A 17,409-nucleotide genomic window follows, 5' to 3' on the forward strand; every position below is an offset into this window, starting at 1 on the left:
AAACCATTGTCTCAATAAAATAAACAAGGAGAAATAAGCCAAAATGTCAAAAAAAAAAAAAGTAGTGCCAAACACCAAACACTATTATGGGAATGTGAACTAAGAAGCATTGAATGAATTCTTTGTCCAAGTAGCATTCAACACATGTGAAATGATGCTAAATGGATTTCACCACTAGGAAGTGAGGCTCAGTATAAGTCAAGTGACACTCAACGTAACTTACCACTCGAAGATGATGTCCAACCCATGATGGTGGTGTCAACCTCATTAACAAATGTTTCTCTGTACCTTTGCAGCGTTGTACATGATTCAAGTGACACCCAATTCGAGAGATCCTTTAAAAATTCCAATTTTGACTTTTTATTAACACTTTCTTAGATTTTAATCTTTTTTCGTTTAACCGAAATACTTTCTTTTTAATTATTTTGACAAAAATTAATGGAAATTAGTAATATAATTAGATAAAAGTATCCAATATCTAAGTACTTAAAAAAATATTAAAATGAAAACTAAATGAATTAAAAACTAAAAAGAAGTTGGCTTTATTAATATAAATAGCTAATAATGTTGTTGATGATTAACATTATCATCAAACAAAAGTGACTACCATCCGAAGAACATTCAAGCGTAGTTTATTGTATTAATTGGTTTATTTGAATTAATTCAGTTGATTGAGAATTAGAGATGTCTCATTGTATAAATCAATATAAAAATAATATGTATTCAATCTTGTTTCGGCCGGATCCGGGCGGACCCTGCAAAAACACACGAACTTACTGTTGATGGCGGACGGGCGGACGACGAAGCTGAACGAACGGACGACTGATGGCGAATGCTGGGGCCGGGCGGATGAGCGCTCACGAACGTCGGAAACGAGCGGACACTTTCAGCTGGATCCCACGAACCGAAGCAAGCTTCACTGGCGGGCGGCACCGAGATGGACGATTGCTCTATGCTCCAAACCGGGCGGACGTCCTCCAATCCGGACGCTCGCTCTCTGCACCAAGCTGGACGGGCGTCCTCCCTCTCCTTGGCGCTGCTCCACCCTCCCAGTTGGGGAGGGGCCGGGTACCTGCTAAAGGCACTCCGACGCTCAAGTCAGTAATATGACAGAGCGATTGTGATGCGTGTATGCATCGTTATCAAGTTAGTTCGAGTTCATACCTGAGACCTTTATTTATAGTGAGTTGTAATGGGCTTTTACCTTTTGGGGGCCTGGGAACGGCCCAATAATACCTTAATCTTCATTAAGGACTTAATGTGTCATTAGCATTTAACCGTGTAATCAGCGAAGTGCGTCGGTTGGGAATGATGGTCGGTCAGGGATGTTACCCTGGGTGGGCGTCCAGCTCTTGGGCGGACGATCCTTTGCTTGGGCGGACGTCCAATCCTTGGGCAGACGTCCAGTCCTTGGGCGAACGTCCTACTTCTTGGGCGAACGTCCAGCTCTTGGGCGGACGTTCCACATTGGGCGGACTTACCACATTGGCGGACGCTCCTCATTGGGCGGACGCTCCACTTTGGCGGACGCTCCACACTGGCGGACGCTCCATATTGGCGGATGCTCCACACTGGCGGACGCTCCATATTGGGCGGACATGCCAACCTTGGGCGGACGTTCCGCATTGGCGGACGCTCCACACTGGCGGACGCTCCACATTGGCAGACGCTCCACTTTGGCGGACGCTCCACACTGGCGGACGCTCCACATTGGGCGGACATGCCAACCTTGGGCGGACGTTCCACATTGGCGGACGCTCCACTTCTCGGATGGTTGGCCGCTCGTTCGGCCCTGATTCCTGGGCGGATGTCCGGTTTCTAAGGACGGACGGTCCTAGAGTATTTGGCGGACGTCCGGATTACTGGGCGGGCGTGTCTTATGCCGGGAGGACCTATCAGTACAAATCTTCTTCCTTTTCTTTTTATATTACATGTTATTTTTATTTATACAAGGATAATCCATTGAAGAACAACCATCATAATTCTGAACAAGTAAATAAAGTGTTTCGATGACTGTGTGCTTGTTCATAGCTCAATTTATTGTCAACAAGTGTTCGAAATATTTGAAAAGACACTTTAAACGATTTTGTGCTAATTATTTGAGTTACACAACTAAATAGGACGTGTGTATGCACACCTTTATCAAATGATTGTTAACCGCAAGTCCTTGTTTAATGTTTGACAGACAACATGAAAGATATTTTTATATAAACATTTAAGATTTTTCTTGTAATCAAGATGAAAAAAAATACAAAATAATTATAGTTAAACTTTTTTAGATATTTTGTTGAGTTATTTATAATGTAAATAATCTAAATTATTATTTGTAACGAAATATTATTAACTTATTTTAGTTGGTAATAATAATTTAACTATTAATACTATTTGTAATTCTCATATATTAAATATTTTTCCATGTATTTAATCTTGCAAATCTTAACAAGTATTTAATTTAAATCATAAACAATACATCTTAGCAAAAGGAGTTGTATTATTAAATATTTGGATAAGTATACAAAACTCAATTTACTTTTCTGTAATATACAACTTGTTAAATCTACGAATGTGGAGACAAAAATGCTAAAGTCTTACCGTTGTACACAGGTCCCACCATCTTTTTGGTTTTATTATGCCAGCATTTGGAGAGGTCTGCGTTAATTGGATTGGGTCAACGCGGCTTTGGATCCATAATTTCGGAGAAAGGAGTCCAAGACGACACCGTATTATTACTATAGTTATTATCTTCACTGGTGGTAGTCGTAGTAGTGACATACATGTCAGTAGTAGAAAAGCTATCCGCACTAATTTCCTCTCCTTTTTCAGACGCGTGTTGCTCTGCACTTTCTTGTAGCCGCAGCGTAAACTCCAACATCGCAACCACGTCCTTCATGGACGGCCTCTTCGTCCCATCTTCCAACAAACAACTCATTCCAATCTGACAAAACGTTTTCAGGCACTCCGGTGCAATCTTCTTCTTCAACGTGGGGTCCACAATCTCTGGTATGGTCCCATTTTGGTCACAATGTCTCACCCAGTTAGAAAGCGATACCTGCTGCGTCTCTGCACTGTGAATCAAAGCTGGACGACCACACAGTATCTCAAACAGCACAACCCCGAAAGAGTAAACATCAGACTTTTCCGTTAAACGAAATCGTTTGTAGTACTCGGGATCTATGTAGCCAAAGCTTCCCTTCACATGGGTACTCACGTGGGACTTGTCCGTGCCTGTTGGCCCGATTCTTGAAAGCCCGAAGTCCGAAACCTTCGCCACCCACTTATCATCTAACAGGATGTTCGTTGTTTTCACGTCGCGGTGGATGATCGTGTGCTTCCCGCCTGTGTGGAGATAGTGCAGCCCTCGCGCCGCGCCGATACAGATCTGCAAGCGCTGCTTCCACAAGATAGCGGGGTTGTCCGTGTTGTAGAGATGGTCGCGTAGGGTATTAGAAAGTGAGTTTATGCCTAACTCATCCCCACAAAACCGGCTTGTAAGGTGAGGTTTGCACCTCAATTATATATTATCATTTGGCCTTATCTCTAGTCGATGTGGGACTTCCAACACACCCCCTTCACGCCGAGGTATAGACATCTCGTGCGTGATAGTAGAAATTGGGTGGTCCGATAGCGGCCCGATTGCGGGTGGAAGAGAAGAATAGAATGCCCACTTAGAACTCGCTAGGATAGGCTCTAACCATGGCTCTGATACCATATTAGAAAGTGAGTTTATGCCTAACTCATCCCCACAAAACCGGCTTGTAAGGTGAGGTTTGCACCTCACTTATATATTATCATTTGGCCTTATCTCTAGTCGATGTGGGACTTCCAACACACCCCCTTCACGCCGAGGTATAGACATCTCGTGCATGATAGTAGAAATTGGGTGGTCCGATAGCGGCCCGATTGCGGGTGGAAGAGAAGAATAGAATGCCCACTTAGAACTCGATAGGATAGGCTCTAACCATGGCTCTGATACCATATTAGTAATGGGTTTTAAGCCTAACTCAACCCCACAAAACCGGCTTGTAGGGTGAGGTTTGCACCTCACTTATATATTATAATTTGGCCTTATTTCTAGTCGATGTGGGACTTCCAACATAGGGTGCCGCGCGCCATGAAGTCGTAGACCAGTATCATCTCGTTCATCTCGTTGCAGTATCCGATTAGGGAGACCAGATGAAGATGGCGGAGCTGCGATAGCATCTCGATCTCGTTCAAGAATTCGTGCGCACCCTGCTGCGAACCCGGTTTCAGGCGCTTGATTGCTACCGGGGTGAAGCCGCCGTCGATGTAACCCTTGTACACGTGACCGAATCCTCCGACGCCGACGATGAAGACGTCGTCGAAGTTGTTGGTGGCGGCTTCGATCTCCCCAAGGGAGAAGTGGCGGCAGAGATCGGACGGCAGGGAAGCTTTCTGTGTGGCTGTGAACAACTTGGATTTGTATTCCTTGGGATTCGTTTCAGTGGTTCTCATGTGTCTCGAGACAACAAAAAATAAAATCACAAGAGAGATAAATACGACACCGATTCCCACCCCTGCGACGACAAAAATTCTAGTTTTTCCATTTCCGCTGCTTGTCTTTCCGGGGATGATGTTGTGCGGAGTCTGAAGGGGGTCCGGCTCGGGTCCAGCAAGGTTGTTTACAGTGGTTTTGAAGATCTCGAGACCGTTGAGGAAGGCGTCGCTGTATCTCGTATCCACGCCGCTTTCGTAAGGGTGCATTTGAAGCGAGAGATTATACTTTTTCTGAGTACCATTGTTGGGAATTAAAACGGCGTAGTTTCTATGCACAGCTAAACCTTTTTGTTTCTGACTCCATTTCATTGCATCTGCACGTGCTTCAGCCAACTGACTCGCTATGTAAACGTAGAACTGCCTGTCACCGATGTCATTAATATTGGGATCAAGCTCGCAAAAGTAGAGTCTGAGAACGTAAGTGAAGCCACAATCAACTGGGAACTCCCAAGTGAGGTTGCTCATTCTGTTCAGAGTGGCGTTTGTGCCCATGCTACGCGCTGTTCTGAACAGTTCCTTTGGTGCCAAGTAATCGGGATTCACGGTTATGTTCATTTTCCCATCCATGTCACCTGGTAGATCATCATTCTTTGGATTGTGTTTGATAAAATAACGTTCTTCGGAAGCCCAATTCCTGAACAAACCGGTGTCGTTTTGTGGTGAGATTTCCTGGCCTCCGGATTTAATACGATAAACTGTTTCCATGGCAGTGCTACTTCCGACACTGAATAGCGTATCATGTCCCACGAGAGTGAATCCTGGGTCATCTAGTGGAGTGTAATATAAATCGGTTGGCATGGAAAGCACCTCGATTCCATTGATGAAAGCGTAGGAGTTTGGATGGGAGGGGGTGAAGGTAAGGATAAGACTCTCACCGTCTTTGACGTTGACGACGTATTCTCTGAAGATAGTGTCGGTGGCTTGAGCGTCAGCGTTAAGAGAGGCGTTGAAAGCGTCGAGGAGAGTGAATTGGTTGGATTGAACGGAGAAAGATGCGTGGGTGCGGAGAAAGGAAGAGTAGTCAGCAGGGTAGAAGAAGAGGCGAAGGAATTTAGGGCCTGGGGAGACTGGGAAGGTGTAATTGAATTGGGAACTGGACAAGCGTGCAGTGGAGAAAGGGATTTGATTGGCGGAAGGAGACTGTGTTGTTGCCATGTCTGAAACGGTGTCTTGGGGAGATAAGTACTTGGTATCTGCGTCGCCGGTCCACGTTCTTTGACCGTTGGAGGAGTTGGCGGTGGTGCCGCAATTGATGGTGAAAATTTCCTCTGGGGTATAGGCTTTGAGGTGTGTAGAGAAGTGTAGAAGAAAGAAGAGTAGTATGAAGGAGGCGGTGAAAGGGAGGAGCATCATGGTTTGCGGTTAACGAGTGTAGTTGTGTGGCTTAGTACTATATGATGATTTGTACTAGTACTGTAGTTTGGAAGGAGAGGAAGAGATGATTGTTTGTTAGTGAATGACTTGGACCAGTCAAAGTCAAAGTGGAAAATATGTGGAGTTGAATGACTTCTTCATATTTCATAGAGCATATTTTAAAGGGCAGTACCTGACATGCAACGTGCCAAATATATTTATTTGAGTGATAGGTGTTATTAAATTTTAAAATTGTGTACTGATATGAAAATTCTGCAAAAATAACTTTCACACCATATCAAATTAGTGTTAAAAACTAAAACTTAGTCAAAGTATTATTATTGTATTTCTAATTTCAACACAATAGTAATGACTTGTCAAATATGGTACTAGAGTTCTTGCTTATATCCTAAAAATCAAATCAAATTGTCATTCCAACACATGATGTTATCATGCTGATGCCTAAAAAATTGATCTATGAAATAAAGTATACCCTTATGTACTTTTAAAATGAAATATTAAGGACTAACAACATCAATTTGAAATTTAGGAAGAATCAATTTTGAAAATTTATACAAACAACAATTAAAATTTACGTACGTTATAAGAACTACAATAGTGTATTTTCAAATTTTTATAAAAATAATAACAAATAAAGTTATAACGCTACTAGAATTTTATGGGAATTTTACTGAGATTTTTGTATATATAAAAAATTGTAAAAACAACAAGATTTCTGTGGGTATTTTTGGAATTTTAGTCAAAAGATAATTTGTCCGTCGTCCATGTATAATAAATTAGACAGAACTTTTAAATTTGAAATAAATCTCCTACATTAGTATTTGTCGAAGAGATTTGTAGAAAATTTTCATATGAAATATTTTGTTCAAAATGTACAATATCCTTTTTCCAAACTTTTAGATGTGCAGGTATGTTTTCTACAAATCTTAAGCTCATAAATAAATTTGTTGTAAATTTTAAAGTTAAATTTATAATTGGTAGGTAATTTCGATTTAACTTAATATACAAAGGAGTCGGTAAGAAAATTATGTAAATTAAAAAAATCAAAATAATTTATATTTGACGAAATAATTCGTAAATTTATCTATACATATTTAATTAATTAAAAAGCCTTAATAGAATTGATATTTATTTAAAAAAAAGTTTTTAAACTATAAATAACTTTTCCTTTTTTTAATTTTTCACTAAAATATTCAACCGTAATCTATACCTCACTTTTTATTATGCCTGAATATACTACTATTCGATAATCATAGCGTAATTATATACCTGAATTTATGCATCATGTATGAATAGAAGACTCAAAAGTTTTCCACGTAAACTCAAAGCAAAAACAAAGTTCAAACTTTTTTACATTTATCTCTCTTAACTTATAACTTTATGATGCATCATGAATATCATTTAAAAGATTAAAAGTGATACGTTTTGAAATTAGGAAAACTAAAAGCTAAAAAAAGATAATAATCTTTAGTGTTAGTTGAATTTTTTGAAAATAGACTAAATCTAAATTGTAAATATTTAGAAAAATTGTAATGACAATATCCACTACCTCACTATTTCGAAATAAAAAAGTGAAAAATAAATTGTAAACCTTCAAGACCCTATCATCCGTTCATAATATGAAGGGACAGGCCAGTTCGATCGATCAGACAGCAACGTTTTCGTAGATACCTTTCAACATTTTCCTATCGAGGGCCTTCTGATTCGGCTTCCAGGCTTCCTTATCCTCCATGGCATATTATTCGACACTGCTACCTTTTCAGAATCATTAATCATCATAAATGCTCACTCTTTATGTACCATGTAAGATTCCTTTCAACTTTCAACTTGTAATTTATAAATCATCCATTAACTTAAGAAATAATCCTATGATATAATCACTAAACTAAACAGTAAACTTAAAAAAAAATCATCCATTTCAACTCTTTGCTTGAAGCTCGTCTTCGGTGTCTTACGTACTTTCTCTATTTGCTCCCTTACCTATTCATACATACATCATACTTTATAGTTAATTCTTGCCATTCTTTTACTCATAAATCTAATTAAATTGAAAAACCAATATTTTATAAAACACTTTGTAATAACTTGTTATTGTGAAACAAATAATCAATCGTTAAAACTAGGCACAGGCTTAAAAAATATTCATATGAAGGAAAATTAATACACAGATGGAAAAACAAAAGGTGGGCAAAAAGGAATTTTCATATTTAAGATGAATAAACATACACCTTAAATGGAATTCCGTTGAATTTGATTTCCACGTAGACAACTGTGCAAATCCAAAATTGAAACTTTTAACATACAAGTTTAGATAGAAGCTAATGTCATCTCAATTTCAGCACGACTAGCATATTTCTGATGTGATTATTTTATCATCATACCCTTATAACTACTCCAAAAGTATGCATCTATCAGTTCCTTATCAGCATAGGCTCACAAACCTCATACGATTGAACTTTGATCTTTGATGTAATAATGTTAGATTATTACAAAAGAAAACGTTGGATTGCAACGGTTAAAACTTTAATTGTCAATAATGTAAGACCCTGAAAATTAGAAGAAAAATTAAGTTTTGGGTCATTAGGAGACTAAGAAATTCAAGATGTAACAAGTTGTAACAAAAGTACGAAGTATAGTACAAAATACAATGTTGTCGACTTTGACAAGGTTTAGTATTTCAATTATAACTTTTTTTATAAATTAGATATTTAGTTAATTCTTTTTCCATTAGAAAGTAGACTCAAATAGCTTCGATTCGAGTACTCATACGCGTAATTCCGACATCGGAAAGGGGTTCAACCAGACTTTTGGACGCGTTTTGACTTAGTGAACGCGTTTTACTATTCAAACACGTTTTCTGGTTATATAAGAGTGTTTTGGGGCTGAGAGAAATTCCTAAGTTGAACCAGAGGCTAGAGTACGAAGGTTCTGGAGCAGAGGGACTTTAGAGCTGTGATTTGAGTCGGGGGAACGTTCGCAAAGTGTTTTCGAAAGGCTAGCTAAGGAGAAAACCGTAAGGGGAGCTAACCTTGAGTCTTTTTGTTTCTGTATGATCTTAAATTTGGTATATGTTTAGGATTTTGATTCTCTTTATGATTTTAGAATGAAATTTTGCTTCTGTTGTATTTGTTGAATTGATGTACGGTTTGGAATTGGGATATGCTTTTGTTTTGAAAATTTTGAAGAAATCTTGTTCGTATTAAGTATTTTGAATCGGTGGAAGTTTTTTTTTTAGTATACGTATAGATCGAAGATTTTGAATCTGTTTAGGGATTTAAAAGGGGACTAGGTTTTTGATATGAAATTTTGGATTATACTATTTATCCGCTGCCTTTTAATTATATGTTTAGTTTAGATGTTTATAAGATTTGGATGAATATGGGTTGTTGATAGGAGATGAGTTTTTGGACGTCTAGAAAGTCTGTATGATGAAAGGAATAGTCGTTATAACGCGGAAGGTGAATTTTCGTGATTTTGAAATGGTAAATTCGCTTGAGTGAATGAGTCAACTCGCTGGAGCAAGTTATGCGTAACAAATTTAGTGTTTTGATGTTTTTGACGTTTTGGGAGTTCTGGATGTCCGTTTTGGATGTTCTATAGGTCGATATGGGGGTTTTTGACCCTTCCGAAGCCACTGGTGAGGGTATCCAAGCTGTTTGAACTACTTAAGGGTTCAAATTAATAGATCATAAAGAATTACGTGTTAATAAGTGATGTTTCTGTGAGGATGTGAAATGTCTGAGTATGTAAGAGTTATTTTCTTGAGATATGACTAAAGATGATAATATGTAGACATGTGTATTTATGAAGGGAAAGTGTGGAGTAGAGTTCCAAGGAGGAACTCCTTGTTGATTTGGTGTCAAGTACCGTACGTATGAATTAGGAACTCCGATTTAGGGGTTCATTCTTATGCTCTCAATAGTCTCGATCTCACTTAGAGAGAAAGCTATGTGGTGGAGAGTGGGAAATCCTTATCTGAAGATCCAGTTTGGGGGACTGAGTAGGATAGAATACTTGAGCTAGCAAGTAAGTGCATCCATATCCGAAGATCCAGTTTGGGGGACAGAGTAGGAAGGATGTAGCTTCAGTTGTTGTATTCATATCCGAAGATCCAGTTTGGGGGACAGAGTAGGATAGAATACTTGAGCTAGCGAATAAGTGCATCCATATCCGAAGATCCAGTTTGGGGGACAGAGTAGGAAGGATGTAGCTGAGTAAAGTACCACTGTAAGTGTAGAACTAGCTAAGAGTTCAATATTCATACGATTATTCGAATGAGTGAATTGACGATGAGTATGGTATGTTCTTTGTATTATTGAGTAATTTAACTTGAAATTTGGAAATTTGGTTATTAATTTAATTTACCATAACATTTTATTTTGCATTAGCTCACACTTGCTTTGTCTGTTGTGTGGTTGTTATTTTGCGTTATGTATTTTGTCTGGCGATGATCATCCGGTGGATGGGAGCAGAAGTTGGTGATATGCCAGTGGAGCAAGCTTTAGACGGAGGATCGACGGAAGCTTAGTTATAAGAATGAGACTTATAGTTTTAGTCTCTGTTTTAAGCTTGAATTGTATTTAGTTTGAAATTTGAGTGAGGGTTTGTATAATAATGAGGAAAACTGTTATTCCTCCTCCTATCAACTGTTCTATTGTATCAATGATGTAAGAACTCTATTATAGTTTAATGCTATAATAATTGGGATGTTACAAATAACGTTTAAATTCATTTTATTAAGTGATTCAACGGTAAAATATTTAATGGTTTTTATTGTTTTTTATTGATTTTATTCTTCCCTAACTCTATAAATAGAGAACTCTTCCTCCATTCCAAAACACACCAAAAGCAGTCTTCTCTCCTTTCTTCTTTTCCACTTCTAAAATTATTCTGGGTTTATTTTATACTCTTTTTAGAGATCCTTGCTAGTTCTGAGATTTTCAGAGATATTATGAGAAGTTCCTGTTGTATCCTGGGAGACTTGCGCAATACATCGCGGATAAGTCCTTAAGGACAGTGACTCTACACGCCTCAGAAAATTTTGTTCGTGATTATGTCAGCTTTTATACAACAATATTAAGGACTTATGGCACATCAACAACTCAATCCCGAAGAATCAAAACTTTGTTTTCAGAACTCAGACGGTATTTGCGAAACCCATAACTTCCAGAGGTTGCCAAGGTGCTTGCAGCAATGATGACTTCTGATCGCATTTGTAAGGTAGAACTGAATGCACCTGATTTTGAAGTGAACTAATATAAAAATAAGCTTGCCTTATTCCTTTTTGTTTTCAAAAGTTTTCCTAAACGCTTTTTGAAAAACTTAAGTGTTTAACACTTAGGCAAACTGTCTAACCACTACAAAAACAATTACTTGCAAAAAAATTTGAATATCTATTCAACATTCCACCCCCACCCCCTCCCATATTTTTAGAGTTTCCCTATGTTTCATTTACTTTCACAACAAGGATTTAAGACAACTAATGAGTCAAACTTCACTACAAAAAAAACATTTATTACCGACGATCAAAATCCGTCGGAAACGTCAAAAATCCGTCGATAATGACATTTTTCCAACGGATTACCGACGGGCCTAACTCTGTCGGTAATAACGTTGTCGGTAACCTTTACCGATGGCTTTTTATGGCCGTCGGTAATTACCAAAGGACAAATCTGTCAGTAATGGCTAAAAAAATCCGTCGGTAATTACCGAAGGAAAAAGTCATCGGTAAGTCCGTCGGTAAATATCTCGATCTGGTTCATCTTCTTCCTCTTTCCCCTTCTTTCCTCAGATTTTAATTTTTTTATCAAACTTTCTTCATTCCTAAACCAAAACAACAATCCAATTAATTCCAAAACCAAAATCAAAGACTAAACTTAGGTTGTCCAATTGTTTTAGAAACCCTAAAATTAGGAAAAATCCTCAATTAGGTTTTGAGCATCCACAACAGCAGTGACGGCGCTCTCCCATGGCAGCGGTGACTCTCTCCAACGACAGCAGTGGCGCTCTCCAAAGGCAACGGTGGCGCTCTCCAACGACAGTGGTGGAGTTCTCCTATGGCAGTGGTGACGCTCCAACGACAGCGGTGGCGCTCTCCAACGGCAGCGGTGACAGTATGGGAAGATGGTTGACCAAGATTGAAAAATGGTTGCAGAGAAGGTGAGAAATGCTCTTGAAAGAACAAATGACGATTTGTGAGAGATGAAAATGTAGTCTTCTTCGCGCAGTAAGAGAGGAAAAATGGGCAGGAATTTTGTCACTCTTTTTATCGAAGGCTTTACCGACGAATTTTGTTTGTTGGTAATTACCGAAGACTTTACCGACGGATTTTATTTGTCAGTAATTATCGAAGGTCAAAATTCGTCGGTAATCACTTTTTTACATCTGTCGATAAAATCCGTCGGTAATGCATTCTTTATCGACGAAAATGATTCGTCGATAAAGTTCCGTCGGTAATTCCATGTATTTTTGTAGTGCTTTATTCCTAGACACAAGCTTCATTAGGTATTTTGCTTCAATTCTTAATTATAAAAAATATTTTTCAATAATTAAATATAAAGCTATAAGTGATCAAACCACAATAAACAATGAGTATAAAAACAAAATACTGACACTGAATGGAAAGACATAAATATAAATAATACAAATTATATGAGAGCTTAGTTGCTTACATTTAATCCCAACAAAATGAACTTAACTCTTCATGGTCATAAAGAGCTCAAAAAGAGAAGATGAAAAATGGATGTGGATAAAGATCAAAGGAGGAGAATGAAGGTCTCTAAGGAAATCCCTAGTAGCTCAAAAAAACTCCAAAACGCATTCTACACTTTTTAGCACCCAACAAAAACAACAAGGAGAAATAAGCCAAAATGTCAGATAAAAGAAAGTAGTGCCTAACACCAAACACTATTATGGGAATGTGAACTAAGAAGCATTGAATGAATTCTTTGTCCAAGTAGCACTCAACACATGTGAAATGATGCTAAATGGATTTCACCACTAGGAAGTGAGGTTCAGTATAAGTCAAGTGATACTCAACGTAACTTACCACTCGAAGATGATGTCCAACCCATGATGGTGGTGTCAACCTCATTAACAAATGTTTCTTTATACCTTTGCAGCATTGTACATTATTCAAGTGACACCCAATTCGAGAGATCCTTTAAAAATTCCAATTTTGACTTTTTATTAACACTTTCTTAGATTTTAATCTTTTTTCGTTTAACCGAAATACTTTCTTTTTAATTATTTTGACAAAAATTAATGGAAATTAGTAATATAATTAGATAAAAGTATCCAATATCTAAGTACTTAAAAAAATATTAAAATGAAAACTAAATGAATTAAAAACTAAAAAGAAGTTGGTTTTATTAATACAAATAACTAATAATGTTGTTGATGATTAACATTATCATCAAACAAAAGTGACTACCATCCAAAGAATATTCAAGTGTAGTTTATTGTATTAATTGGTTTATTTGAATTAATTCAGTTGATTGAGAATTAGAGATGTCTCATTGTATAAATCAATATAAAAATATAATATGTATTCAATCTTCTTCCTTTTCTTTTTATATTACATGTTATTTTTATTTATACAAGGATAATCTATTGAAGAACAACCATCATAATTCTGAACAAGTAAATAAAGTGTTTCGATGACTGTGTGTTTCTTCATAGCTCAATTTATCGTCAACAAGTGTTCGAAATATTTGAAAAGACACTTTAAACGATTTTGTGCTAATTATTTGAGTTACACAACTCAATAGGACGTGTGTATGGACACCTTTATCAAATGATTGTTAACCGCGAGTCCCTTGTTTAATGCCTGACTGACAACATGAAAGATATTTTTATATAAACTTGTAAGATTTTTCTTTTAATCAAAGATGCATAAAAATATAAAATAATTATAGTTAAACTCTTTTAGATATTTTGTTGAGTTATTTATAATATAAATAGACTAAATTATTATTTGTAACGAAATATTATTAACTTATTTTAGTTGGTAATAATAATTTAACTATTAATACTATTTGAAATTCTCATATATTAAATATTTTTCTATATATTTAATCTTGCAAATCTTAACAATTATTTAATTTACATCATAAACAATACATATTAACAAAAGGAGTTGTATTATTAAATATTTGGATAAGTATACAAAACTTAATTTAATTTTCTTTCATATACAACTTGTTAAATCTATGAATGGAGACAAAAATGCTAAAGTCTTCCTGTTGTACAGAGGTTCCACGATCTTTTTGGTTTGGAAAATGTTATTTGGACAACGTATTTTTAACACTGTTTTGACAACGCCACGTGTCAGCGCTTCATTGGCTCAGTAATTTGAAATTAAAACAGAGAAAGGGTTACGGGGCGAGGGATATTTTGGGATTTCCAGGTTAAAATTTTAAGAATTGGGTTTGGCGGTTTAGGGTGGGAAAGACGTTCGTTCAACCCTTCCAGTGTCTCGCTCTCTCACTCTCTCGCTCGTCTTCGAAACTTCCATTCCTCCTTCTTCAATACGTGCGTTGAAACCTTGGATATTCTGTGTGGCTGTGTGTTCAATCTTTATCGTAGTACGGACGTTGAACCCTTCGATCTTTTGTGTGGGTCTGTCGTCCACAAGGAAACCCTTCCATCTTGTGTGTCGCTTTGTCCTCCATCTTGCCCTTGAAACAAGATTTGGAAACATGGACATGGTCATCACTACAAGGTTTGATGCGTTGCAATCGCGCGTTGGGAACATTGAACAACAACTGCAACACTTCCAAAGTGCTTCTGAAAACAATCCTCAGACTTAAAATTGGTTGTTTAGGCTTTATTTTCTACATTATAAAGAAGTATGTACCACAGTTCCTACTTTGATAATTTCAAGTCTTTAATTTAATGAAGTTATTTACTTTAAAAGTGGTTCCTCAATTCTCGACATTTATTATGTAATGTTCAATTTATGATACACTTAATACCATTGCAGTTGTGAGTAAAACACCAATACCACTAACCAATACCACTTAATGACATTGCAGTTGTCTGTAAAACTAAAACACTGTTGTAATCGTTTACAGTGGCCTGGTAAACGATTACACGAGAGAAATCACTGTTTTGTACAGAAAGTTGAACTGAAGTAGTCAGCTGTGGTGTCATGGGTGATCATTGGCAAAAATTGTTACTTTCAGGCACAAGTCCACTTGTATTTACTTGGTGTTGGTGTTTCAGTCGAGGTAGAGAGTGAAAAGTGACGGGAGGTGACCCCAAGAAGTGGAGAAGAAGCCATTCTTACTTAGGGGACCAAGTTGGACAAGTGCAGAGCCAATCTGTAGAAAAAACACTATGGTAATCGTATACAGTTTCCTTGTAATCGATCATAGTGTCAAAGAAGGTGTAAACTTGATTTCTAAGGCATAATTTGAAAGGTCTTTGAGTATAGATTCCAACAAAACAAGAATCAACTCATTTGGAGTTCGGCGGAGAAAGTTATGAGCAAAAGAACAAGCAAAGGTCAGAGTTGGCAAAAATATATGAAACGCTAACTTGAAACAATAAACTGTACAAACTCAGATGTCCAAAAATTACAAATTAGTAGTCATTGGAAAGATTTTTGAGTCTAGTTTCTAATAAAAAAAGAATCACATCATTTGGAGGTCGGTGGAAAAAGTTATCAGTAAAATAGCCAGCAAAGGTCAAAGTTGACAGCATGTTATCTCACCCAAGCTGCTCACCTCATAAACATTGTTTTTTTCCTCCATCATGGGGTGCCAAAACATCACTTCCCACCACTGAAACACAAGGAACAGCCTAAGACAAGTGCAAAAGTGCCTAAAAGTCACTTCTTTTACCAATGGTGACCCCTGTTCACCTGACTGAGTACCTGTGTTGGACTTTCTGTACAAATTCAAATTTTCTCTCGGGTAATCGTTTATAGTTTCCTTGTAATCGATTACAGTGTCAAAGAAGGTGTAAACTTGATTTCCAAGGCATAATTTGAAAGGTCTTTGAGTATAGATTCCAACAAAACAAGAATCAACTCATTTGACGTTCGGTGGAGAAAGATATGAACAAAAGAACAAGCAAAGGTAAGAGTTGGAAAAAATATATGAAACGCTAACTTGAAACAATAAACTGTACCAACTCAGATGTCCAAAAATTACAAATTAGTAGTCATTGGAAAGATTTTTGAGTCTAGTTTCTAATAAAAAAAGAATCACATCATTTGGAGGTCGGTGGGAAAAGCTATCAGTAAAATAGCCAGCAAAGGTCAAAGTTGATAGCATGTTATCTCACCCAAGTTGCTCACCTCATAAACATTGTTTTTTCCCTCCATCATGGGGTGCCAAAACATCACTTCCCACCACTGAAACATAAGGAACAGCCTAAGACAAGTGCAAAAGTGCCTAAAAGTCACTTCTTTTTCCAATGGTGACCCCTGTTCACCTGACTGAGTACCTGTGTTGGACTTTCTGTACAAATTCCAATTTTCTCTCGGGTAATCGTTTACAATTTCCTTGTAATTGATTACAGTGTCAAAGAAGGTGTAAACTTGATTTCCAAGGCATAATTTGAAAGGTCTTTGAGTATAGATTCCAACAAAACAAGAATCAACTCATTTGGAGTTCGGTGGAGAAAGTTATGAGCAAAAGAACAAGTAAAGGTGAGAGTTGTCAAAAATATATGAAACGCTAACTTGAAACAATAAACTGTACCAACTCAGATGTCCAAAAATTATAAATTAGTAGTCATTGGAAAGATTTTTGAGTCTAGTTTCTAATAAAAAAAGAATCACATCATTTGGAGGTCGGTGGGAAAAGTTATCAGTAAAATAGCCAGCAAAGGTCAAAGTTGACAGCATGTTATCTCACCCAAGCTGCTCACCTCATAAACATTGTTTTTTTCCTCCATCATGGGGTGCCAAAACATCACTTCCCACCACTAAAACACAAGGAACAACCTAAGACAAGTGCAAAAGTGCCTAAAAGTCACTTCTTTTTCCAATGGTGACCCCTGTTCACCTGACTGAGTACCTGTGTTGGATTTTGTCTACAAATTCCAATTTTCTCTCGGGTAATCGTTTACAGTTTCCTTGTAATCGATTACAGTGTCAAAGAAGGTGTAAACTTGATTTCCAAGGCATAATTTGAAAGGTCTTTGAGTCTAGATTCCAACAAAACAAGAATCAACTCATTTGGAGTTCGGTGGAGAAAGATATGAACAAAAGAACAAGCAAAGGTGAGAGTTGGCAAAAATATATGAAACGCTAACTTGAAACAATAAACTGTACCAACTCAGATGTCCAAAAATTACAAATTAGTAGTTATTGGAAAGATTTTTGAGTCTAGTTTCTAATAAAAAAAGAATCACATCATTTGGAGGTCGGTGGGAAAAGTTATCAGTAAAATAGCCAGCAAAGGTCAAAGTTGACAGCATGTTATCTCACCCAAGTTGCTCACCTCATCAACATTGTTTTTTTCCTCCATCATGGGGTGCCAAAAAATCAGTTCCCACCACTGAAACACA

General features: G+C 37.3%; 1 protein-coding gene across 1 annotated transcript; it reads right to left on the bottom strand.

Annotated features, from left to right (window-relative positions):
- Positions 1 to 2,473: 2,473 nt before the first annotated feature.
- On the bottom strand, positions 2,474 to 5,870 carry LOC108344516 (receptor-like protein kinase FERONIA). Its single transcript, XM_052866997.1, has 2 exons — positions 4,095 to 5,870; positions 2,474 to 3,462 (listed from the first exon to the last, which is right to left on the bottom strand). The coding sequence occupies exons 1-2, from the start codon at positions 5,866 to 5,868 to the stop codon at positions 2,669 to 2,671; spliced, it is 2,568 nt and encodes an 855-aa protein (XP_052722957.1). The 5' UTR covers positions 5,869 to 5,870; the 3' UTR covers positions 2,474 to 2,668.
- Between the last annotated feature and the right edge of the window lie 11,539 nt (positions 5,871 to 17,409).

Source organism: Vigna angularis, chromosome 8 (assembly GCF_016808095.1).
Source record: "Vigna angularis cultivar LongXiaoDou No.4 chromosome 8, ASM1680809v1, whole genome shotgun sequence".
NCBI lineage: Eukaryota > Viridiplantae > Streptophyta > Magnoliopsida > Fabales > Fabaceae > Vigna > Vigna angularis.